General features: G+C 37.1%; 1 protein-coding gene across 3 annotated transcripts in view; it reads left to right on the top strand.

Annotated features, from left to right (window-relative positions):
* UBP1 (upstream binding protein 1) overlaps positions 1 to 25,256 on the top strand; it is a 36,352-nt gene extending 11,096 nt beyond the window's left edge. Inside the window, exons 3-16 of one of the 3 annotated variants that reach the window (XM_086742875.1) lie at positions 5,781 to 5,857; positions 7,970 to 8,075; positions 8,692 to 8,798; positions 10,534 to 10,686; positions 10,837 to 10,947; positions 11,493 to 11,600; positions 17,676 to 17,779; positions 18,421 to 18,475; positions 18,648 to 18,738; positions 19,635 to 19,725; positions 20,405 to 20,514; positions 21,953 to 22,095; positions 22,675 to 22,726; positions 23,380 to 25,256. In XM_086742875.1, the coding sequence (XP_086599001.1) occupies positions 5,781 to 5,857; positions 7,970 to 8,075; positions 8,692 to 8,798; positions 10,534 to 10,686; positions 10,837 to 10,947; positions 11,493 to 11,600; positions 17,676 to 17,779; positions 18,421 to 18,475; positions 18,648 to 18,738; positions 19,635 to 19,725; positions 20,405 to 20,514; positions 21,953 to 22,095; positions 22,675 to 22,726; positions 23,380 to 23,417 (1,346 nt within the window). In that variant the 3' untranslated portion in view covers positions 23,418 to 25,256. Of the gene's footprint in view, positions 1 to 5,780; positions 5,858 to 7,969; positions 8,076 to 8,691; positions 8,799 to 10,533; positions 10,687 to 10,836; positions 10,948 to 11,492; positions 11,601 to 17,675; positions 17,780 to 18,420; positions 18,476 to 18,644; positions 18,739 to 19,634; positions 19,726 to 20,404; positions 20,515 to 21,952; positions 22,096 to 22,674; positions 22,727 to 23,379 lie in introns of all 3 variants that reach the window. The other 2 variants (XM_086742874.1, XM_086742876.1) reach the window with 2 other exon arrangements.
* Positions 25,257 to 25,432: the final 176 nt, after the last annotated feature.

The raw sequence follows: 25,432 nt of genomic DNA, 5'->3' as shown, positions 1-25,432 counted from the left end.
TTCCTCACCTCTGGAAATGACATTAGTGTCCTAAGTTTAGTTAGCTAGTATTTTGGCAGTTTAAAATATGTATTGGTGAATTTTCCTTGGCCTTTGTGAGCTATTTAAATTAGTAATGGCTTTACTAGGCTATAGAACTTGTATATTTTATGTGTGTATTTTCTTGATAAGGTATCCTTTTTACTCAAGTTGAAATGCTTCTAGTAGTGTGAACTTGTGGTTATGCATTTCATACCTGGAAGTGTTTCACTGTGTACTGGGGCCCTAAAATCTGTCAGAGCATATTGTATCTAATTTGATACTGACATGATGACGAAGCATCATTTTCAGCTTTCCATGCAAATAGAGTTGCTAAGTGTTTCATCTTGCAGTATCCAGTCTTTCTAAATATGCTTTAAACATTACTTGAGTCTTCTACTAAGGAACATAATGGAAGTTCTTTAGGTGATTTGTAGTTTCTTACAAACATGCACGTAGTTCAGCCATTTGCTTAGTCAGGTTTACTTTGTTTATTATCGCTTTTTTGTACCCTGAGTGCCCTCTTCGGCAGAAAGCAGTACAACTGCAGCAGTGTGCTGGATCAGCAAGATGCATTGCACTGTTCAGAAAACTTCAAAACAAAAACACAAAGCTTCTAGGTCAGCTCAGTGTGTTGGGGAACCAGTACAAGGTGGCAAGCTGAAGGAAGAAAGCATTTGCTGTCTCACCTTTGAGAAGAGCTTGCAGTTTAAGTGACAGCATCTGAAACAACTCTAAATGTTTCATCTGTCCTTGAAAATCTCTTCTAATATAAAGATTTGTTTTCCAAAGAAGTTTGTATTTTTCAGTGTCCTAGGTAACTTTTCCTAATGCTGAAAAATGAAGGCATTGACATACTCTTTTTCTAAATAAATATGGGGGAAAAAAAGTTGACCAGCTTCCCCTCTCTTCAAACAGAAAGACAGTACGTTTGCTGCCTAGGTTAAGACTTTTTCCTAAAATTTTCCCTAGTAGCTGATGGAGTATATATATATGTAAAAAAATATATGTTGGGATAGTTTCGAGACATGTCATCTTTCTTACTGGAGGCAGCTTAAAAGAAGGATCAATTTTCAATCTTGAGTGGTACTGATACATATGTTTGTGTAATGAGTTAAGTCCCCTAGAAAAAGAGTAATTTTAATCCTGGTTGCTTCAGTTATCTGGTTTCTAGTTTGACCCTGTTACCACGCAGTGTCTTGCCTTAAATAATTTTCAAAAAGATTGTGAATAGGGAGTACCATAGAGAGCTAATACTCTCTTTAATTTCATCAGCAGTTGTCTTAGTTTATTGAGTTGGGGATATCAGAAGCAACAGGAACATTTGCCCTGTCTGTTAAGCTGTGGTGATATTTCCTAAGGCAATACTTAAGCGAGCCCTGACTTTACCCTCTGTCAGTAAGTATTTTAATTGGAATAGCTAAGAGCATCATTCAGAGTTCAAGGAACATCTGGATGATGCTCTTAGTCATATGATTTGGTTTTAGATAGTCCTGTGAGGAGTAGGGAGTCAGATTCAATCCTTATGGGGTCCCTTCCAACTTGAGATATTCTGGAATTCTGTGGAATTCTAGTGGAATGTTTAAACTAATTTGGTTTTCAGCTGAAACTGATTCTAGAAGTTCAGATCTTGGAGTGATGATGGTTGGTTATTCAGGGGTCTGCAAACACCTGAGCAACCAACCATCATCACTCCAAGATTTGAACCCTGCAAGGTTCTTACTAACTGTAAAATCTGCTACATGAGTCCACTGACAACGCGTATCAAGAGTTGTAGGACAGTGTTGGCTGCTGTTGAGCTAGGTGTATATCAAATAGCAAAAATGGTATGGAAGTGAAATGCTTTTAAAGGGGAAACTTTCCTTAGTTTGGCTTACACGAATAGGCTTGTAGTCCTGTGAATGCAAAGAACTACTTGAGAGAGATGGGATCCACCTCAGTAAGGGGGCAAAGGTGCCTTTGCCAGCAGGATGGGTGACCTGGTAAGGAGGGCTTTGAAGCAGGAATGCCAGAGGAGGGAGAGAGTTACCTGTGAGGGAGTGAGGGCATGGTTGATGAGCAAAGGGCCTGGAGTTAGGTGCCTGAAAGCGAATAGAAAGTCAACAAGAGGACGCTTAAACAGGGTCACCTCCAGCATTTGGGTGTAAGCAAGGAAGTACCTACAAAGCACTGTTATGAGGAAATCTCAATACCCTTTCTGGGAAAATCAGCATGGCGGGGTGCCTCTCTGAAGTACACGTACAGTAATGCAAGCAGCATGGGAAGTAAGCTTGAGAAAATAGACGTGTGTGCAGCTGATCTTGTTGGGATCATGGAGGCATGATGAGATAACTCATGTAGGTGGAATGTTGCAATGGGGGGATGCTGGCTTTTTAGGAAAGGCAGTGCAAAAAGATAAGGAAGGGGGAGTTGCCCTTTATGTGGGAGAACAGCTGGAGTGCCTGGAGCTCTGCTTAGGCATGTGTAATGAGCCTACTGAGAGCTTATGGGTAAGGATTAAAGAGCAGAAAAATATGGGTGATGTTGCAGTGTATATCTGCTATACACCACTTGACCAGGAAGAACAAGTAGATGAGGTCTTCTGTGAAGAGCTAGAAGTAGCTTAATGATAACAGGCTGTGGTCCTCCCAGGAGGACTCCAGCCACCTCTGTGTGCTGGAGGGACAACACAGCAGGGCATGGGCAGTCTAGGAGGTTCCTGAAGAGCATCGATGACATCTTCCTGACCCAAGTGACAGAGGAGCCAATGAGGAGAGATGCTCTGCTATACCTCATACAACAAGGAAGGACTCACTGGGGATGTGAATGTCAAAGGCAGCCTTGGCTGCCATAGCCATGAGGTGGTGGAGTTCAGGATCCTGAGAGGAGGATGCAGGGCAGAAGGCAAGATCACATCACTGGACTTCAGGAGAGCAGACTCTGGCCTCTTCAGCGATCTTGGTAGAGTCCCATGGAATAAGGCCCTGGAGGGAAGAGGGGCCCAAGAAAGCTGGTTAATATTCGAGGATTACCTCCTCCAGTCTCAAGAGCAGTAGATCCTAATAAGCAGGAAGTCAGGCAAAAATGGCAAGAGGCCTTCATGGATGACCGAGAAGCTCCTGGCAAAACTCAAACACAAAAAGTGGGCATGCGGAAGGTGGAAGCAGGGACAGGTAACCTGGGAGGAATACAGAGACGCTGTGCAAGCAAGGAGAGAGACAGTCAGGAAAGCTAAAGCTGCACTGGAATTGAATCTGATGAGGAATGTCAGAGATAACAAGATGGGCTTCTGTAAGTACGTAAGTGGCAAAAGGAAGACTGGAAAATACACCCACTCTGCTGAACAGGGGCCCTGGTGAGATAAGACATGGAAAAGACTGAGGTGTACTGAATGCCTTCTTTGCCTCAGTTTTTACTAGCATCACTGGCCTTCAGGAGATCAGGCCCTAGAGATCAGGGAAAAGTCTAGAGCAAGGAATATGTACCCTTGGTGGAAGAGGAACAGGTCAGGGAATACTTAAGCAAACTGGACATACATAAATCCATGGGTCCTGATGAAATGTACCCATGAATGCTGAGGGAGTTGGCAGATGTCATTGTGACGCTACTCTTGATAGTCTTTGAATGATCATGGTGATTAGGAGAGGTGCCTGAGGACTATAGGAAAGCAAATGTTGTTCTGATCTCCCAAAAGGAGAACCCAGGGAACTACAGGCTGGTCAACCTCACCTCCATCCCTGGGAAGATGATGGGAGTAACTAATCTTGGGAACCATTTCCAGGCGTATTAAGGACAACAAGGTCATCAGGAGTAGTCAGCATGGGTTCACTAAGGGGAAGTCATACTTGACCATCTTTATAAACTTCTATCATGAAATGATTGGCTTGGTAGATAAGGAGAGAGCAATTGATATTGTGTACAAGTCATTGTCTTTAGTAAGGCTTTTGCTATTTTTTCTCCCATCATATCTTCACAGAGAAGCTAACGAAGTATGGGCTGCATGAGCATCCTTGAGATACTCAGAAGCAGCCTGGATTTGCTCCTGGGCAACTGGCTCTAGGTCGCCTTGCTTGAGCAGCAGGGATGGACAAGATAATCTCTAGAGGTCCCTTCCAACCTCAACCATTCTGTGATTTTTGTGAAAGTGGGTGCTATAGTTGCAGTGTTAAGCAGTGGGCAGTTAAGTTCCTGGCACTTTGTGTTGCCTTGCTCCTGTGGCTGCTCTGCAGGAAACAGCAGAGAAAGTAGCACGTATGACTCTCCTATAGAGATGACTACAATCAATGCTTTCAGAGAAGCTACATGTCCAGAAATCCAGAATGAAACTTTTCTGTCCCTTTGTTTCAAAACCTGCCTTGCTATTTTTGCAGTTTTGAGTGTGACATTCCTTGATTTTAACTTTCATCAGATATTCAGTCTTAATATTATTTTGTACCTGTAAAAGGTTAGCAACACTTGTTGAGCAAGTAATCAAAATGATTTTGTTCTTCCCTCACCCCCCCACCTCATTTTTAAAATAATGGTGAATGAGAACACAGAAATATTTGCAAAAATTTTATTAATAGTGCTAGATTAAAAAAAAAAACCCTGATGCTGTCTATAAACACAGATGGACTTACATGTGTTATGTGTCCCTGTGAGTGAAAGAACACTGGTAACTGAACAAATCTCATTAACAGGAAAAAAATACCTCCTGTTAAACATAAGAGGAGAAATGATCTGTTGCTTTACTCAGCTGCACTAGGTACATTTAATTTTTATATAGATTTATGTCATCAGTGATCAAATGCTGCCGGGGTGAAGAAAGCCTGTATGTGTGTAGAGTATGTACCTAAACGTGCGAGTTGTGTTACAGAAAAAAAAACGCCAAACGGTTCGTAGTTGGTATTAACATCAGTCTATGGAGTAGTGAAAGGACCTGAAGAAATCATTTGCTTATTCACGGGGTGTGACAACTCAACCTTTACCTTGTAGGGCAAGCCAATAAATGTCTTTTAAATGTGGTAAACACTGGAGTGTAAAGGTGGTTTGGAGGGTAATGTAGAAGGTAGTGAATTTACTGCATTTGATCGTAGTGAACATCTTGAAATCTGTTTTGTCATATATTTTAAAAATTCATTTTTGCAGTTAAATACGTACTGCTCACCTTCGAAGAAAAAAACCCTATAGTTCAAATAAGTTACTTCTAACTTTCTCTCTTTTGAAGCATAACAGTTCATCAAATTCACTAGAAAGATAGATTCACTCATACCTGTTTGAAGTAACCAGTAACTAGCTCTTTTAAAGGCTTATTTCTGAAATGATACAAAGCCTACAGATCCTACAAAGGCATCTACAAAGGTAAATAGGTGAAATTAAACATGGGAAAGTAGTATGTATGTTGTATGAGGAGCATAAGAACTCTTTGCAAGAGTTTGTTTCAGAAGACCAGTCTATGGTTCTCAGGACTTTGCCTTGATTCAGTTTCAAAAATGAAGGAAGTCAACTTTGAAATGTGTTTTCTTCCAAAAAGAAAATGGAGAAGCAAGTATTTACACTTCGTGTAAAATGAACTACTTAACTTTGGAAGCATCTGTAGTTCTAAAGGGACCAAAAGTTTCATTTTGTTCCATTAATTCCTGTGCTGTGAAGTGAACCTTGTTATAAAAATCTCTTAAATGGAAGTTCCAGATACTGATTCTGGTGTATGTGTATGAACCAAAAGCTAGTTCAGGTACATTGGACATAAAATAGCTTTGTGCTCCAACACTTCTACTGATGAAAAGTTTTTTTTCTCTTTAAAGGTCAGTCCTATGAAATACGGATGCTAGATAATCGGAAAGCTGGAGACATACCAGAGATCAATGGAAAACTGGTGAAGGTGAGCTGAAGTTCTCTAGATAGTGTTACTAACAAACCTCTACTGGTTGCATATGAAAACCTTTTATTGTACGCTGATTCACAGAGGGTGGTGGACCAGCTGATCTGACCAATAAAGAAAATAGACAAGTGGAACGTGATGCCTAGCTTTGTTGTTTTATTTCAGATTTACTGAAAATTAAAATAATATATATGTATACATTTCCCCATTTATGAATGGGTTGATTTAATGTTATTTTAGATAACTAAAGGTGAGCTAATCGCTTCACGCACCCTATATGAGGTCTACAGTCTGATCTATTTTAAGATGAGATAAATCTCCACTAAATGGGCCAGTGTCTTTTCTGCCAAGTAAAAGGAAGCTGTGGTAGCAGTGATCTCAAATTTAGATATCTAAAGTTCGGGGAGAGAAATCCGATGTAGAGACTGTAGATTTTATGGATATTTTTTTGTTTGTTTATTTTTTTTGTTTGTTTGTTTTTTCCCCCTCTGTCACTAAATATTTGTTCAGACTGACTGTTGACCAGTGATATTTGGGGGGCAGGGGGGATGGAAGTATGAATGCTATGAATACCCGATGCATAGAGTCCTTGTGTGTAGTGAAGATGGAATTATTTTATGCAAAGCTTAAGATACCCAGTTGTCTATAGATTTGTATTTGATATCTTCTGAGAATGAGAGAGACTGAAAAATGTCCAATTCATGGTACAAATTGTTAAAAGAACTGCTGGAGGGGTGGGGAGGTGAACTTTTCTTATGTGTGTCTGACAGTTTTACTAAATTTTTACTTACTCATGTTGAGGAAGAAGGAAAAATACTTAGTCACTTTGACTGTGGTGTTAAGCACACCGTAACAGTGTGCCTGTGGGAGGCTGAATCTTTACCTGTCAACTTGGGCTATATAATTTGTGAACTTTGACTGGCATGTATAGGGCTATGCCATGTTCCTATTTGTGTGTGGAATGCTTGTTCAGAGATAATTTCAGAAGTGTTAAAACTGGGATTTGTGAGTTATAATTAAACCTTTTACAACCTGGGATGTTGAATTGCTGTAATAAGCATGTTGACTATTTTGCCCCCTTTAGTGCTATTTCCTTGTAGCTTTGGGGAATCTCTGCTGTAATTTTGTCGGTTCATATATTGGTGGTGAGCCATTTGGTAGGTAAAATAGGACAAAGCAATGTAGAAGCTTATAAAAGTGAATGTTATAGCAAGACATTGTAATGCCAAATCAACAAATTTTCCATTTTGGACACTTGAATACCGGAATCCCAGTACTTCAACAAAGAAGGCATTTCGTGTTGGTGAAGATGGCTGCAGATATTTCCAAGTTCCGAACTTGCCAGTTTCCAGTGAAAAAAGTAGCAGTATGTTTCTACGCATGTGCACGCCTGTACACGTGCTTTCTGTTTTTTTGAAATAAAACTAAGGAAATGCATTGTATCTGGAGGAGGCGCTTCATTTAAAAGTTCTTGGGTTTCTTTGAACACTTTTATCTATTGTTAATACAAGTAAGACTGTAGACTTATGGGGAAAAAATGAGACTTTAAAAAGTTTCTCTTCGTTTTGTTAGTTCAGTAGCAATTCAGGTATATATTTTTTCCCCTCTGTGTAAGAAAATGCTTTGTGCATTCATGCAGCAGAATAGAAACTGTCTTTAATATGGCTAAGAGCACAGTCGCAGCAGAACTGGTCGCAAAAATAGGTATTGTTGGCTAATTGCTTTAGCTGAATAAAGTTAATCATATCATAGTATTTTAATATTAATGTTTCACCTCGCACAGTTGAAATAGTTCAGAAGTTGTTTATTACTTCTTGGAATTAATTAACTAATAGATTTGGTGTAAATGTGTTTATAAATGCTAGGAAGGGATTTTTCTATTAATTTTACTTCTTAAAATTTACCACATTTTCAAATATCTCTTGCTGCTCAGTTCTATTTCTGTCTTCTGTAATATTTTAGGATACTGGTGTTTGCCATTTTTTTTTTCTGTAAATACATGTTTATCAGTGCTGCGGCTGTTTTGGAATTTTCTACTGCTTTATCTTCAGGCTGTTTCTAGACATATAGTAACTTTGTGGCTCATCAGATGCTTGTTTTCTTCTTTATTAGAGTATTATAAGAGTTGTGTTCCATGACAGAAGGTTGCAATATACAGAGCACCAGCAGTTAGAAGGTTGGAAGTGGAACCGCCCTGGGGACAGACTTCTTGACTTAGGTATAATTGTTTATATCTGTTACCACTGTATGAAATTCACTTTCCAAATTTAAATTGATCATAGTCACATTGATGCTAGGGCTAGTGAAAAAACACAGACCAGTTTTCCATGTGCTGCTTTGTCATAGTCTGTATTTTTGATATAAATGTTCTTACTACTTTCACATTCCTTTAAAACCTTTGTGCTACAGAATTAACACAGCAACTCTGTGGCCTTATATGTTTAGTAATCTTTCTGATTTTGGTTACTAAATGTTACAGTAATTAGGAGAAACAGACAATAGTAACTTTCTCTAATAGATTGTGGAAATGATTCCAACATGGTTTCTTTATTTTGTGTATCTTTGTAATTTTTATTGCGTAAGCACTGAAGGGGCGAGGGGGAGGAGAGGAATCAAAAAACACCCCCAAACCCTGAGCATTTTGTATCTTGAGTCTTCCAAATTTCTTCAGATTAGTCTTGATAAACTGTTTAAAGGCTTATGGTCAAGCCACCAAAGCCCAGCTTTTTTCACCCTACCTATGTTTGCTGATGGTAACCTTATATTAAAATTTATTTCTAGTGTTTTCTTGGAATATGCCTATTTTAAAATACATACTACTTATTTTAATATAGATATTCCAATGTCTGTTGGAGTCATTGATATCAAGACAAATCCAAGCCAGCTCAATGCAGTTGAATTTTTGTGGGATCCAACAAAATGTACATCTGCTTTTATTCAGGTTTGAAACTTTACTTAACTGGATGTTTGTGTTTGGTGCCTTTCAGGTCACAAACAGTAGTACATTTGCCCTGTGAAGCTTCCTGGTTTCTTATTTGTGGGATGGACTTCAAATACCAGCTTTGTTTAAAAAAAACCCCACAAACAAACAAAAACAAACAACCCACACAGGCTCATAGCAACTGTTAGTGCTATAAGGGCTCCTAGTTAGATTTTTCAACTTTTGTTTATAAAAGCATCTTTTAAAAACAATTTAAATAAGAGACTTTCAAAAATCTCTTTGCAGAAAGCTGCCATGGTTAAAATATTTAGTTATATGGAGTATTAGAATTAATTTATTTCCCTCTAAATAACTGTCACTACTTTTTTAGTTGAGAGACCCACTCTGCTAGAGATGAGCTCCAGCAGAGGCTTGGCTTGAGGATACAAAATGAAAATTAATGTGCTACAAAGAGAGTTTAAAATCAGACATTCAGATATGTTTCTTACTATGTTAGTAGGCTTCCTTGTGGAAGGATTTTTATTATTTATGTATTTGATATTCAGGGTATTTTAACATGCTTTCTTTGGAAATTATTTAGATAGAATATTCAGTTTTACATTGGAATTTTTAGCTTACTTGTGTCTCAGATCTGTTTTTATTATGAAGGAAAGGTAAAAAATTTCAGGTAGCAGCATTTCTTACTAAGGCTGCCAAAACAGGTTAAATTCCACATTGTCAGTAAATTAACTTCAATCTGGTGCAATTGAAGGCATTTTTTCTCGTAAGAATTACATAAGTACTAAAATGTAGTCTCCTCGAAGATATCTGAGATAAACTATGTAGTATTTTTGTTTATGCACTTCCATAGAAGAAGTGATAACAGACTGAGTGAAAATGGAACTGCATCTTACAGTGGAAGTATAGTTCACTAACTCTAAAGGCTAGAGAATACAGCATCGTGGCGCTGATTACACTTAAAGATTCCATTTCCAGTCTGCGCTTCTCTGTTGTTGGTGTCTATAGGAAATAAAAAGATAGTATGGTAGTCCTTGAGAATTCGAGGTTTGCAATTGCCCATGGTGCCTGGCTCGCTTAAAATTCCATAGGGAAGCAGAAAAAATTGGGAGCACTGTCCAGTAAGATTCATTCATCATAACTCTTTCTGTCACACTGATTTTTTTCTTAGATCTCTTTTAGGGATCTTCAGGTTGATGTAGCACTTGAGGCAATTACATACTGATTTAGAAGTCTGCTGTGCTTTATAGGAAGTTGAGGATAATTGAAAATATGCTAATTTCATATGAGATTAAAAACTCTTCCAGTTTGGTCATATTTATTACAAGTAACTCTGAAGTTTATTTTAGCTAAAATGAGTTGGACAGTAGTATCTTGAAAAAGTTTTTGCCATGTTCATGTTAGATATAGTTGTCATCCACATACATTTTCCTTAAGATCCAGCAAGTTCTCATTTAATAAGAATTTGTAATGCCTTCTGCTTTTTGGAGAGATTTTGGTGACACACTTGCTAGTTTCCCCTCTTCCCTGTCAGCTCAAATATAATGGCTTTGGCTTCATTTGCATGTGGGCATGAAAAGCAATGAAACTTTAGTTATGCAACTTGATTCTCAGATAGGCTGGGTAATTTGTTACTTGACCTTAGAAAATGTATATGATGTTGGTAACACATAATAAAATTCATATCTAGAATACTTCTGAGGGTCTTTTTTTCTTGGTGGTTGTTTTTTTTTTTCAGGTACATTGTATCAGCACTGAATTTACCCCTCGTAAACATGGAGGAGAGAAAGGAGTTCCTTTTAGGATTCAGGTTGACACTTTTAAACAGACAGAAAATGGAGAATATACTGATCATCTGCATTCAGCCAGTTGTCAAATCAAAGTTTTTAAGGTAACAATACAAAATAGATCCTTAAGTCTCTCAGAAGCTCTTAAAAAGATGGGGGACATCTTTATATTACTGCTTGACTTCTGAGATCAAATTTCGCTTATAGAACTGTTTTCTATCTGCTTTCTTGTTCATGTAACTGTTCATTTTTAGCCAAAAGGAGCAGACAGGAAACAGAAAACAGACAGAGAAAAGATGGAAAAGCGAACTGCACATGAAAAAGAAAAGTATCAGCCTTCATATGACACCACAGTTCTTACAGAGGTAACAAAATAGAATTGCATCTGCTTACTGAGGAGAAAAAATATAGAATACAGCGTATAACTTGGCTGCAGTCTTCAAAGGGTTGGGGAAGAATTAGTTCTGCACAAAGATTTTTATTTGACAAACTTTTCCAGTGAAGAGCAACTTTTAAAGTTTTTTTTTTTTTTTTGTAGTAAACTTGCTTTTAGATACTCGATAGATGCTTGTATTAAAACACACTAAGATTGAACACTATTTGACTGACTGTGCTGAACCCTAGGGCAAGTCTTTTGGTACAGATCTAAAAACCTTGCAGCTGGAAAAAAAAAGGGGGGGGGGGGGCATCTAGAATTTACTTACCTGCCAAATTTGAGCTTCAAAGTATATTTTTTGGAGATCACTGAATTTAAGGCCAGAGCCTCAGTACATTTTTGAATTTTCTTTTTATTTAAGCATCAGTGAGTCTATGCAGTTTTCTAAATATTTCAGAAGTTTTTAAAGGCTTTTAGATCTTTCCTCACTGTATGATGAAAAGAAATTGACCCAAATCTTTGGTGTTTGTCCAGATGAGGCTTGAGCCTATAATTGAAGATGCAGTTGAACATGAGCAGAAAAAGTCCAGCAAGCGGACTTTGCCAGCAGACTACGGTGATTCTCTGGCAAAGCGAGGCAGTGTAAGGGACTTCTGCTTACCTTTTCATTGTGCAAGATACCTTGTGCAGTGTTAGATATAGGAGAAACTTCCGTTATATAAAGTCAAAATATTTTGATTGCTGTGTATTAATTTTATTCACTTTTATGTATACCAATTACTCCGTGTCTGTTTTCAGCAAAGGAATCCTTCCTAAATCTAACACTTAAACTGTTGCAGAGGGACTGTGTAACTTTTAAAAGTCAAGAGCTTTCTGTTTATGCGACTTCAAATGAACTAGCTTTTTGCTTTCCTATATGTGTATAATTAGTGGAAGTAAGAACAGTGAAATTTAGTGTTTTGTTCCGTATTTGTACTTACATTCAATATAAGTTCCCATGTATGTCAGTATTTTTAAAAGGCCATGTAGTATTGCGGATGGTTGATCGTTAGTTACTGATTTTTCTTTTAGCCATCTACATATTGTGCCCCAAGCAGGTTTAATGCAGTTCAGAAGAGTCAGCACATCTTCATGACATGTGTATGGTAACCCTATATCTGCCCCCCAAATGAATCTAGCATATATCCTGCGCACTCTTCCTGACAAGAGTTAGCATTTTAGATTCTTAAATGCTGTTTCTTAAGGTGAGCATCATTGAGCCCTTACATTTTTCAGATGAAAAACAATCCTGCATCTTACATTTTGCAGGTTTAAATGTCAATAATGTGACTGTGGAAGACAATTATTTGACTGTTCTTTGAACAGGCATATTGTGCTGACAGCTCTTTCCCAGCAGTGCTTAGGCAGTGACTGTCTGACTCTTGTCCCTCAGATATGATTTAGTTTGTATTTATGATCTGTAAAAGTAATATATAAGGTTTAGGTTATAAAATATTTGTGTATGCCTCTTGTTGTTTATACACCATGCAACTGGGTGGGAGGGAACAAGCAATATCGAGTCAGAAGGGTTCTTTGGGGGATTTTTTTTTTTTTCTTTTTCCCACCTGAAACTATTGTAAGCAGTGACCTGTCTGAATTTACTTTCTGCTGTTCTTAGTTGGTTTTTTTTTTTGTTTGTTTGTTTGTTTTTTTTTTTCCTTTCTTTTAAGATGTACCTTTTGGATTCTTTGGCAGTGCAGACGTTCTTCTGTTTGTTCCTGATGGTCCTGGGCAGGAGGTACAGACAGGAGGAAACAGAATTTTAGCACTTCCACTTATAAAGCACGTCTGAAGTATCTTTCGAAGCTGGTTCTTGGAGAGATTTCTGCTTTTTTCCCCACCATGCTCTCTTCTCTTTCTCTTGTTATAAGTACATCATTGAGTGATTGTTGCTTATAGGAGGAATGTAGAAAAAAGTATTTTTAAAAGATAAAACAGATCCCTTGTCCAGAGTGGGACAAACTGTAGACAAATGATATATGAAAGTTGTATAACCTGTTCTTAATTTGAAATTTATTGAAATACTAAGCTTCTATGAAGCAGAGAAGAAAAATTGAGGTGGGACAGGTAGTACTGGACTTGTAATGCCTTTCCCAGAGCACAAAAAGATAGTGTGTGTGTTTATTCCTTCACTTCTTGCTTGGGACGAAGGATGACCCACAGCTGGAATAACAGCTGTGTACAGCTTTCCAGGTCTCTTAATTGTGCAGCTGACTATTCCTATTTTGTCTTTGCCCTTAATAAAACGTTATCTTGAGATCATTTGGTCAGTTTAAGACCATTTTGAATTTTATTCCTGTAGGATGAAAATGCTTTCAGCCTTGATAACTTGGTATCAGCTGCAGATTTAACGCCTAACCTGTTCCATCATGACAATTATTTTTATCATTAGCAAAATTATTAGAAATCACCAAGCCTGTAAAAAACACCATGAACCTCTATTTTTTCTGTATTCATAGTGAAACCTTGGTAATCATTATGCACTGGCTTTAATTATGTAAGTTGAGTGTACAACTTGTTTGCTTGATCTATAAAAGGAATATTTGATATACAGCTTGAAGAGGACAACTCATCAGCCTTTTTCTCTTGTCATCAGACAGGCTTGTTCTTATGGGCCTTGTAAATATGACGGGGGATGACGCGTGGTTCTACTTAGGGCAAATCCGTCTTCCCAGATGTAGCCATCCACTAAATCAGAAGGTTTGGCTGTTACCAAATATGCTTACCTCATGTGCATATCAAATGTACCGTATGTTCAGTACAGTTGTCAAAGAAGGACTTAGACACAAAAACTGAAGACCTCTTTCCCTATATTTAAGTATGAGAATTGACGCTGTTTTACTTATTATGTCGTTATATATGATGGATCTTGTACGTCGCGTGTCCTAGGAACTGTGGCTCTATTACAGAAAGAAAACAGGATTGTTTGTAGTGCATTTTTCTTGACTAAGTCAAGAGTGCTGGCTGTTACTTAGCCAGTGCTGCTTCCTAGATGCCCAGAAGTATTTTTCTGTTATCTTGTCTTGAATTCAGAAATTTAGGTTGATCCAATCTATAATTTTCTTCCTTTTTAAAGATGAGTATTGTTATCTTCCTCCTACACCTGACCTATTATATAGGCTGTCTTTTTTGTTCCTTGCTTTTTGCATCTCACTTTGTATGTTGGCATTTCTATTTTGCCCCTCCAAAATTCTGCTGTTCTATTTGCTGGATATTTCCACTTTTGCTTCTTTTTTTTTTTTTTTCCCTATATGATTTTTTTCAAGCTCAACCACAATCTGATTTGGACAGATTGGTTTATTACTAAACTTCATTCAGGAAACGTTGAATCCAATATCTTTTCTTGCCAATTTAATTTGTATGGGATTCTAACACTATACAAACAATTTGGTGAAGCTTGCTTTCTGAATGGTCATTCTGCTCTGCTCTTCTCTTATCCTTTCCTAAGAACCAGAGATTTTTTTGTAATTACCATCCACCTATCTTTTCCTTCTCTTTCCTAAGAATGCCATCTAGATATGCTTTTCAGTTACTCCTTTTAGTCATCTGATGTTTTAGAATTCGGTGCATTCACTGCAATTTATTTCTGCAGTATTTATCTGAGTATTTTCCAAACAGACAGATGCTTAGTTAAACTACTTTAAGATTATCTCTCATGCTATGAACCATTGACTGTTTCTGTAGAGATTAAAGGCTACAAGCTTAACACTGCCTTCTGGACTTCAGAGTGGATGTTTATGTACAGGTCATCTTCATCGAGGGGCCATTTTATGAAGAAGACACTTCAATTTTTCCTCTCTTCTAAATATATAGAAACTAGAGGATATCTAAGGAAAAAGAGAAAATAATCCCACCAGTTTCTTTCTCCTGCTTTGAATTTGAAAAAGCAGACACATTTGTATTGTAATAATTGGGTCTTTGCACTTTTTTCTGTCTTCGGTATCTTGGTTGATTTTTATATTGATATATAGTATATTGTATGTTACAAGCTAGAATATACAAAGCTACATTTTGATTAAACTTGGTCATTTAAAATGATTAAAATGGTTATTTTTTGCAGATAGAGCTGATTGTAGAGCACATAGAAGTTGAGTACAAACCTTGAAATAAATGGAACATAGTGTTTTGGATGTGAAAGATTGGTGCAGAAGTTAAATATTTTCTGTAGGTGACTTAAATTTAGAGTATAAAACCTTCTATGAGAGGCTGTGAGAGTCAGAAAGTGGCGCTGGAGCAAAACTAATTTAGTAACATAAGAATATAGTATTTCTTAATTTGTTTCTCCTTACATCTGTCTATATTTCATATAGCTGTATCAGTAGCATACAGGATATGTAATGTGGGTGACTTCACATTTTGGGAATAACTTATTTTCTTCTACATTCAGAATAATTAAGTGTACGAGCAAAAGTTTTTTGCTTTTGCCACCAACAGCTGTCGTTGGCTGGGGCGAGAGCACCGTATTTTATAGGTTCATTGAAAAAACTCTGTCCCAGGTATAATAAAATTGCTGCTCTGTCCTCTAACGATGATGGTGTGTGCCCAAGTATAAGCCTAACCTGGAGAACAAACGTTTTGTTTTCATGTTGATTCAATATTTGAGTATAGTATAGAGTTCTTTGTCAAAGTTCAATTTTACTTTCTTTTAAAGCATGAATTTGGGCAGATTCAGGTAGACTGGAAGTAGGAAGGGATACGACATTAAACAGTGGCTTAGAATAACTTGAGATTTTGCAGTTCTTCAGAAGTTAGGAATGTTCTGAGTTAAATACTAAATATCCCAAGTCTGAAAAGTCACAGATTTTGTGTCTTTCTCTTTAACTCCATAAAACCAGTGGTCACCACTTTATAACTTCATGCATATCTTATACAGAACGATGTTAAGGATCTGAAACCAAAATAATTTTCTGCTTCTCAAGAATTAATCAGTGTTTGGAAATTAAGGCATAGTTTTCAGAGTACAGTTGTATCAGTAGTATTGTATCTAGTAATGGAGGGCAGTTAGTCTGGAGACCTCAAAAACAACGTATTTGAAAATTCACCAATGCATGTTCATTACAGGTAAAGATACAATGCCAGTCTTTTTTTCTGTTCTCTGATGACTTTGTTACAGAGCTGGATGCTTCCTCCTCTTTCTTTAAAGAAGAACAAAGCAAACATTATGATGTTGAGCTTTTATTAAAAATTAGGGTTTGGACCAGAAAATTAGGGAATGAAGGCCTATTTTAACTACCTGTTGTAATACAAAATCTTTGAGATTAACATTAAAATGAGCTTGAGAAGAGAAACAACAGATGGGAATATACAGAACAGGAGGAGGAGTGGGTAACACTCATAGAAGAGCATGCTTTGTGTGAATGGCATGGTTTGTAGTCTAAAGGGTGGGTTTGACTATGTAAGCAAAGGCAGTGTTTACATAGTGGCTAGCAAAAATAATTATTTGAATCAGATCCTGGATGGATGAAGAATTTCCTAGTTTTTAAGCTGTTAGTATGCAAGTTTTATTGTTTCAAATTGTATGTGCCATGCTGGGGAACTTGCAGTCTTGTTCTGACATTTGAAGGCTGGAGTTGCGCACAGAAATGTTGTTAACTGTTTTACAGAAGATTAAGCTGCTATTGTGCTCATTTACTGTTTCCCCCAGATAGCAAAAGGGTCTTGCAAGAGAAGACAGTTGAAACATGTTTCCATTAATATTAGGTCATACTTGTCATGTTGCCCTGTCACCCCCGCAAGGCTGTGATATAACTCTGGGAAATTCCTCACAGAGTATTTAGCTGCTGCATGAGAGGTATATCAGAAATCTTTCCTGTTGTAACAGACATGGTCTTAGCTTACTTTGTCTTGGGCAATTTGCTTGTTTTATTCTTGTCCGTTTGTCTTTGCACATACCAAAATACCTTTTTTTAAAAAAAAAAATTTAAATTACTGAATTTGCAATTGTATCAGAAATACTAAAAGGTAGTCTCATTTTGAATAGTCTCATTTTGAAGGGCTTTTATTGTGGTGGTTTAAAAAAATATCCAAAAAAGACCGACCAAGTTGGACAGCTGGCTCATCATATACTTGTGATGACTTAAATTTGTGTATAAAAATTCCAGTTTACCAAGCAGTTTAGAGAAAGCAGTACATGTAAGCAGTATTTTAGTCCCGCAGTAAATTAATAAAAACTTTAAATTTCACAAAATTTCTACTGAAAATTCCAGTATCTGATAGGGCAGATACATTAAATTTTCCCAGAAGGTGAAATCTAGTTTCACAGTTTTACTTGCTGTTGCTGAACACCTATTGTCAAGTCATGATACCTGCAGTTTAAACAGCCCCTTGATCCCTTTTAGGATGAAAGAAATTTTTTTCAGCAGATGGCTTGGGGTTTATTGGTTGATTTGTTTTAAACTGAGTAATCTGTATAGGGCTTCTGTCAGTTCCGCCACCAATACCTTCACTTTGTTAACAGAAGATGGTATAAATAGGAGTCTTCTTGAAAGAAAAAGATAAGAAAACTGATTTTTACCTGGAGTATCTGCATGTAATATGTGGGATGGAGGGAATCTTTATTTGGAATTACAAATCTAAATTTTCTGTGTAAAAAAATCCTGACTTTAAATAAAATAACTGTGCATCAGAGTAAAAAACATATTGTCGAGAGAAACTTAAGATTTAATTCTTAATCTTCAGTGCTCACCATGGCCTGATACTCCTACAACATTCGTAAACAACAGTCCTACTCCTGCTCCAACTTTTACCTCTGCTCAACATAATACCTACAGCGTCCCAGACAGGTAGGTTTCCTTTCTGTATCCTAACTAAAGGTAACATTTTAAAATCAGGCTTATTCAAAAGTGTTTCCCAAGTAAATCTAGGAGCTTGCAACTGTTTTCTGGTTCCACTGGGGAATGCGAGATTGTTTTGACCTGTATAGTTACTTCAGAGTTTGACACTCATGTGATGCAATTATAACGTAATTACTTCTGCTTCAACCAAAATTGTATTGGTAAAAACATTTTGTATTGAGGGATTAAGCTACTGTAATTAAACTTGGGTGATCAAGGAATGACTTACAGCTGTATTGTCTGTTTTGTCTGCCTTGTATTTTACTACCTCTTCCTCAGTCACCCTTTAAGACAGATAAGTGGCTATATAACCTCCTGTGAGGGCTGGTAAAGCTGCTGCTAAAGTTGGTGAAGAAGACACAGAATAGGAACCAGATGACTTGCATATTGAAGTGTGATGATCTTTCTCTTGAGTTGTAACTTATGTTTCACTCTATGCAGTGTTCATTTGTCTTTCAACAGTAATATTTATTGCTTTGGGAATTTCAAGGTACTGTTCAGCAATACTTAAATATTTTGAATTCTAGTAATACTCTTTCTTTTTTATTTTATTTATTTTATTTATTTATTTATTTATTTTTAATCCATAGCAATTCTTCCTCCCCGAATCATCAAGGAGATGGAACCTCTCAAGGGTCTGGAGATGTGAGTGTTTGTTTTCTGGTATTGATCATGGCTATATTTGTATATTTGTGTCAGAACATTTGGTTTATATGGACTTTGATATTAATAGGTACCAAGGGAGGTTTTTAAATGGTTTGGGTTTTTTTTTTTAAAATATCTGAATTATCATATTCAATCTTGTTTCTTACAGCAGCTTCATCCTTCAGCCACAATCCAGGAAACTCAACAATGGTTGCTCAAGCATAGATTCTCTACCTATACAAGACTTTTTTCAAATTTCTCAGGTATCTATAGTTTACTTTTTTAGAGTCTTTCTTCGTGTTAGTGAGCAAATTTTGTGTGGGAAAATAATTCTCTAAAAACAAAATGCCATCAGTATTTATTGTAATTTACTTATTAAATGTTCCATTTGCATTGAAAGGCATTTTTTTCTAGTTGTTTTTTGCACAAATTCACCCTAACACCCAAAAATGAAGCTGCTTCCTTCCATTTTATGTTTACATCTACTTAGTATCTTTTACTGAAATTTCCTTTTCTAAAGTAAATGTTCTGGGAAGCAGTTGTTTTCACAGATCACTTATTCCCAGGATCATTTGGGGGTAAAAAAAAAAAAAAGCCAAACTAGTTTTGGGTAGAAGTATCCTGCAACCTGGATTCACCCTGTAGGCTGCTGTTGTACTGATTGGATTAAGCTGATTAAGTTACGCTGATTAAGTTACGCCAGCCTTTAGCAGCAGCATCTTCATTTAAGAGTGCATTCAGTGCATGTTGTATTAGTTGAATGCCTGGGATGATCCACTGAGTGAGAAACCATCAACTATCTTTGCTCAGTATTTCGCATGTGTTCTAAAATACGCTGACCTGGGTGTCTGTTGAAACTTTGAGTCATATAACCCATTGGCTGGATATAGAAAAGTCATCTGCCTCTACAGAAATAGTCTGCCTTGCAGACTTTGTACTTCTTCAAAGATGTGAACACCATCAAGTGAAACTCACCACCTTTGGAAAACTGGTCCTTTTTTCTTAGTGCTAGCTAGTGCCTATTCTAAACTTTACTTGCTTTTTTGTGTTTGCAGGATTCCATTTTTATAATAGTGGAGGTATTTTTTTGTTTAAATGAACATACAATTTATTTTTAAAACTCTAGATGTTCTAAAATAATTGTCACGTGTTTCTCCAGGTGCTGATTTATTAAAGCTGACAAGAGAAGATCTGGTACAAATCTGTGGTCCAGCCGATGGAATTCGGCTATATAATGCACTGAAATCCAGGTAATATATTGAACGTGAGATTGAGTGGGTTTTGTTCTGTCATTTACTAGAATCCTCTGTCCTTAAAACGGGGAAATCTGGGAGGTCAGTGTCAGGATGGGCCTTGATGCCTGTGTGAGATGTCTCAGGAACTGGCAGAAGTATGTTTAAAAAGCGCCTCCTGTGCACCCCTCCAGGGCAGAGCCCTGACTGATGCAGGCACTGAGGCGCTCCCAAGTAGGCTGTAAGACTGCTACCAGTGCAGTTGGGCGCTGCCGATTTCTTGGAAACAGACTGATTTTTTGCCAAAACCCAAAATTTCTCATTTAGGGGAGCTAAGAACAATCTGAGGCCTTTTGAAGTTACAAGTGTTGAGTTCTAACGCAGACAACATCCCTGTTGACGTATCTGATTCTGACTGAAATGGGTATTTGTTACCATTGTAAGAACTGTGGCTGTTAGGCAGGAGTTGCATTCCAGGATTCCAACAAGCAGCCTCTTGATGAAGTTGGAGTTGATTGAAATGCAGTAGCATCTGAGAGACCACTTACCATTATATTAATTTTTTTTTTTTTTGTCAGTGAAAGAAAACATTCTAAGTGTACTATTAGCATAACAAATCTACGTCTGTGGCATATCAGTTTCCATATTTCCAGGGCAAGTAACCTTTCCTCTGATGTGTGGTTTCTTTGGATTGCAGGTCTGTTAGGCCCCGTTTAACAATCTATGTCTGTCAGGAGCCATTAAGGAGCATAGAACTGGAAAGACAAGATGCAGGCAATGGCGATAGCAGCAACGGTGCAATATACGGTACGTACGGCGCGTAGGGATCTCTTAGCATACCATTTCTTTGTCTTAAAAAGTCTAAAACAAGATCGGTGGGAGGGAGAAAAGAATAGTGCCAAGGCTGAATTTCTGTTTCTGGTGCAGAGAGAAACTGTAGGAAGTTGTATTCACAATGACATTGCTGTTCGTAACACTGCAGGGGATGAACAAAATCCTAAAACCTGTCAAAGTTAAATATTTGATTTTTTTTTTGTTCAGTCCATTGATAAAATTTAAACATAGTTACATGGTAATTAATTAAGGAGCTCTGAAATTAGCTGTGCTATGTTGTTACAGCCAAGGTATTAAGTGCATAAATTTAGCTGCATGTAGAAGTTTTGTGCAAATAAAACACTTACTTAGATTCTTACTCATTTTCAGTTAGGTTTTGCTGTCATTTTCTGTGTAGCTGAACTAAAACTGGTAGAGCTTGGATAAGAAAAAACAGCCAAGCAGTGTACAAGCTTGTGATTTTCGTGTTATTTTCCGGAGAGATATATGTTGTTTCAACACAGATGAGAACTTAATATTTAATTGTACATTTGTGGCAATCTTACAATTAAGAGAATTGAGCAATTTGAAATGATTCTTTTCTTGCCCTTGGCTTTGAGTTGAAGAGACCTCCCTTCCAAACAACTGCAAGCTGTATAGGCTGCTGCTGTAATAGCAGTTGTGTATTTTCCATGCGAGGATTGAGGTGGAGTAGCATCTGTAAATAGGATGCTGTCTCTGTCAAATGCACATTTTTCCTCTGGATATCTTAATTCTTTGGTTTGGGACAGAAGAATGTGCAAACCTGGAGCTGCCAGGGGCTTCGCGCACTGTTAAATAAAGCTATAGAGCTGTAAATACAGCATCAAACTGAACAGCTACTGTGCCTTACTGTTCTGTTTGTTTGCTGTCTTGTATTTCCTCCTTGCCAGCCTTCAGCTCTGAGATGATCTGTAGGAAATTTATTCAGACAGTTAAAAAAGGCTTTCTTTACCAAAAAAAAAAAAAAAAAAAAATCTACATCCCTATTTAAAGCAAGAGTGTAATAGTAACAGTACCTGCTTCTTCTGAGGTGGTCCAAAACTACTTCCAAAGTCATCTTTAGGTGACTCTCTACAGATCCATTTAAGTCTGTCTGACGTGACTGTGCCCTTTTGTGCAGGATACAGGAAAAAATGTGGAAGAAGTTGCTTTCAGTATCAGAACAAGTAGAAGCCTCCCCCTTGTCAGAGAGTTGTGCTGATGACTTCACCTCGAAAGAAAAGTCATGGCAGTTCATGCTTCTTAGTGAGAACAAGGGGAGAGTAAAGTAAAGGGTTCTAGCTTTCAAAATATTTCAAAGCTGGGGTATAAAAAAATGCAGATTTTTTTCGTATGGTTATTTGTTATCAATGAATAGTGTGCTTATTTAAATAACTTTTTTCTCTTGTAGTTTATCATGCAATCTACTTAGAAGAAATGGCAGCCTCAGAAGTCACACGCAAGCTTGCTTTGGCATTTAATATTCCTCTGCATCAGATCAACCAGGTTTACAGACAGGGTCCCACAGGTATCCACATTCTTGTTAGTGATCAGGTAATGGAAATTTTATTTTCTTCACAAATTTTATTTATGAATTAAATAGAATGGAGGATTTTCTTACGCTTGCTTCCTTATTACTGTTTTTTCTGTTTGATAATGCAACCTACTATTTTCTGACATTTGTTTCTTTACATTAAAATGAGCAGAAGGATCTTTAAATGTCACTCTTCTCTACCTGAATAAATTCAAATTGTGAGAAGAGAAAGGCAGCTGGTCTATACAGTTCTGAGATGCTGCAGTCATTGCTTAGTATGTATTTATTTTAAACATGCCCAAAGGCAAGGAGCATTTAAATACTGTTAAACTTGGTTTATTCAAGCATCTGTTACACATATTTAGAGTTCCAAAAACATAGCCAACAATAACAGGCTTCCAGCCGGTGGTCACATGACTAACAAGCACTGTTATTTTGACAGTAATGTATTTTAATTTAATTTGGTATATGCTTGCCACTTGCTGAATAAAACAAAAAATAGACAGTTGTTTATGAAAGGCTATGTTTAAAATCTGATGTGTTTATTTTTGTATTGGTCATACTCAGGAGGGTTTCAAACTTTTTTTTTTTTTTGGTAGATGGTTCAAAACTTTCAAGATGAGAGTTGTTTCTTATTCACCACAATAAAAGGTACAGTGTCTTTTCCGACAGTCTAAAACATAATTGTTTATTCTACCAAGGAGCCTTCTTTAAAGCAGAATACTACATTTGTTGCTCTCAATGAGCTGTACTTTTAAAGTCTGGTTCACTTTATCAGCATCCTAACTTGAAACTAACAGTTCTGTGTAGTATCGAATCTGGTGATGTGGTTAGTGATTGTCAGAGTCCTGTTTGTCTCACTTGTGCCTTTTGGTGGTACTGCTAGCTTCTAAGCATAAAATCCAGAGGGTTTTCTTTTAACGCTGTTTCCATTTGGCTTTCTAGTTTAAGGCTGAGCATCACAAAATAGATGGTTAAAAGAGATATAATGGTTTTATATGGGTCTTGCAGAAGTTAACCTCCTTCCATGATATTAACTGTCACTGTCAAAGGAGGTGGGTTTAATGTGTAGTAGGAAGAGGTCAGAAATAACTGCAAACCAAAGAGATTTTTGAGAAGTTCTCTTCAAGCATTCAGTCTGAATAGCAGCTTACTGATATTTCACGTTTCAAGTTTAGTATTTCATAGTGGTAATAACCGCTTCTGCACAGTAAAATCCAAGTGCATGCTTTCATGTTTTGCTTCATTGGCCAATATATTTATGGTACTATTTATGAAGAACTGACACTTTTTTTCTTTTTCAGCTGAAAATGGTGAAGGCTTCCATATAATTTTGAAGTGATGTCACACAACTGCTAGAGTGATACTCCCAACACAGAATGATGTCTTGCCTAAAGATTACGATGATCATCCAAACCCTTAGGATCTAACTTCACCATATAAGATGTTTCATATTGAAAACACAAAATGACCTTTCTAATGAGCTGTTTGATAGGTGAACTTTCTTATCACTGCCATAGCTAAGTGTCCTCATGGAGAGGTAGAATGCCATGACAGCTTACGTACAGGCATGGAAGACAATGCAAGCAAAGGTGCTTGCCCTTTACTGAAATAAGGCAAATTACGGCCAGTAGATACAGTTTCTAGAAGCGAAGTACTGTTGCTTTTCTATTATCTGTATCCAGTTGGAGATGAATGTAAACTCATTTTGGGGCATTTACCTTTCTGTGCCAGTTTGTCTGTTACTTGCTTGTACCTTATGCTGGTTTTATTTTTTAATGTTAGCAGAGCACATATTAATCTGTGTGGAGATGAGTAGTTAAGCTGATCGTGATCAGGTTGTCAGGTCTTGGAGAGTAAAGCTGTCAAAACAGCTTCCCGTGTAAATTGTGTATAAGAGTGTATGTAAGAAGTGTAAATGCCAGAAAAGGGCTTTGAAGAAGCCCTAGACAGATGCAATATATGCATGCAGCAAACTGCATTATCAATAGCACCTCATCGGAAGGATTAATATAAATCCTATGGGGTACCAAGTAATTGTGTTTTGCTTTAACAGATTTAATGGAAAAGAATTGCCTATGCATCCTTTATGTTTAGTTTCCTAGGTTCTCTGCGGAGCACTGCTGCAGTTTTAACTCTTTGCTTGTAAAATTATGGGTTTAAAAATACTAGCAGTGAGAGGTGGATTTTTATGACTTTGTGGAATTATGTTGATGAGGGAAGATGACCCACTGGCACCACAGGGCTGTCATAGCTTTCAACATGAAATAAATTGCTTAAGAAACACTAACTGTACACCTTCTTAGTCTCCTTTCCAGCAGGTAAATGCCTTGCTGTACTTGCTGTTATGGACAAGTATCTTTCTTACCTTTTCTGTTGACTTTTCTTTGTCCTCTGATCTGTACTGTACAGCTGTTACAGTGCCTCTTCCATACGACCAAATATTTGCTTTTCTTTGAAACAGGCAGTGTGCTTTTTCAGTATTTTGGATGTTTCTTGTAAAGACATGGCACAGCATTTCCTCTGTTAACATTAACTTTCAACTGGTTAGGTACTTAGAGGGGAATATTTCAAAAGGTATTAAGTGGCAGTTTCATAGCTGTCATCTTGTGCCTTTGAAAAGTTCCACCTTGATCTCTGGCTTAAAAGCTTGAGAATAGTTTGCTTTTTATGCTGCAGTGTTCAATGTAAACAACTACTACAGCACGTAAGAAAGCAACTTGGATTTTTTTTTCACTCCCTCTTTCATTCCTGGCTCAAGTGCTTAGCAGGAAAGCTTCTTAAAGCTATAGCATTTTGAAAATTTAAATTCAAAGCTAGAGTTTCTTCCCTATTTTTATTTTTTCTGCACTGAAAGTAAGATTTTATGTACTTAAACATTTCTGCCTATCAGTTGTTCATCTTTGGGTATTGTTTGGTCCTAGTCTGTTCTTGAACTGACACTTGTGTCTTTTCAGCTCACACCATATTCAAATCCAAATGTTTTATAAAAGTGGAAAAATCCTTGATTGGAAAGTATCCAAATATCTAATTTTAAAGAACATTGAAAGTTGTACAGTAGTTTGTCCAGCTCACTTGAAATTGGATTTAAATTATGGCACCAGCAAATTGCTTTTGTTTTTTAATAAGATGTACACATTTCAATTTAAGTATAATAAATGTTTTTCGATAATTTTGTAAATGTGCTTTTCTTTTTGTTTATTTTTTTTTCCCCCTCACACACATGAGAGATTAATTGCAAGACCTGCCCTAGCAATACAGGGCAGTAAAGGTAAATAATGGAAGCAAACCAACACCGTAGTTTATCCTGCACCAAACACACACACAAATCTTCTGCTTCTAATGGAAAACTTAAAG

The sequence above is a fragment of the Chlamydotis macqueenii genome, chromosome 2 (genome assembly GCF_036417535.1).
Source record: "Chlamydotis macqueenii isolate bChlMac1 chromosome 2, bChlMac1.mat, whole genome shotgun sequence".
NCBI classification, from domain to species: Eukaryota; Metazoa; Chordata; class Aves; order Otidiformes; family Otididae; genus Chlamydotis; species Chlamydotis macqueenii.
This window is presented reverse-complemented; position numbering and strand designations above follow the sequence as displayed.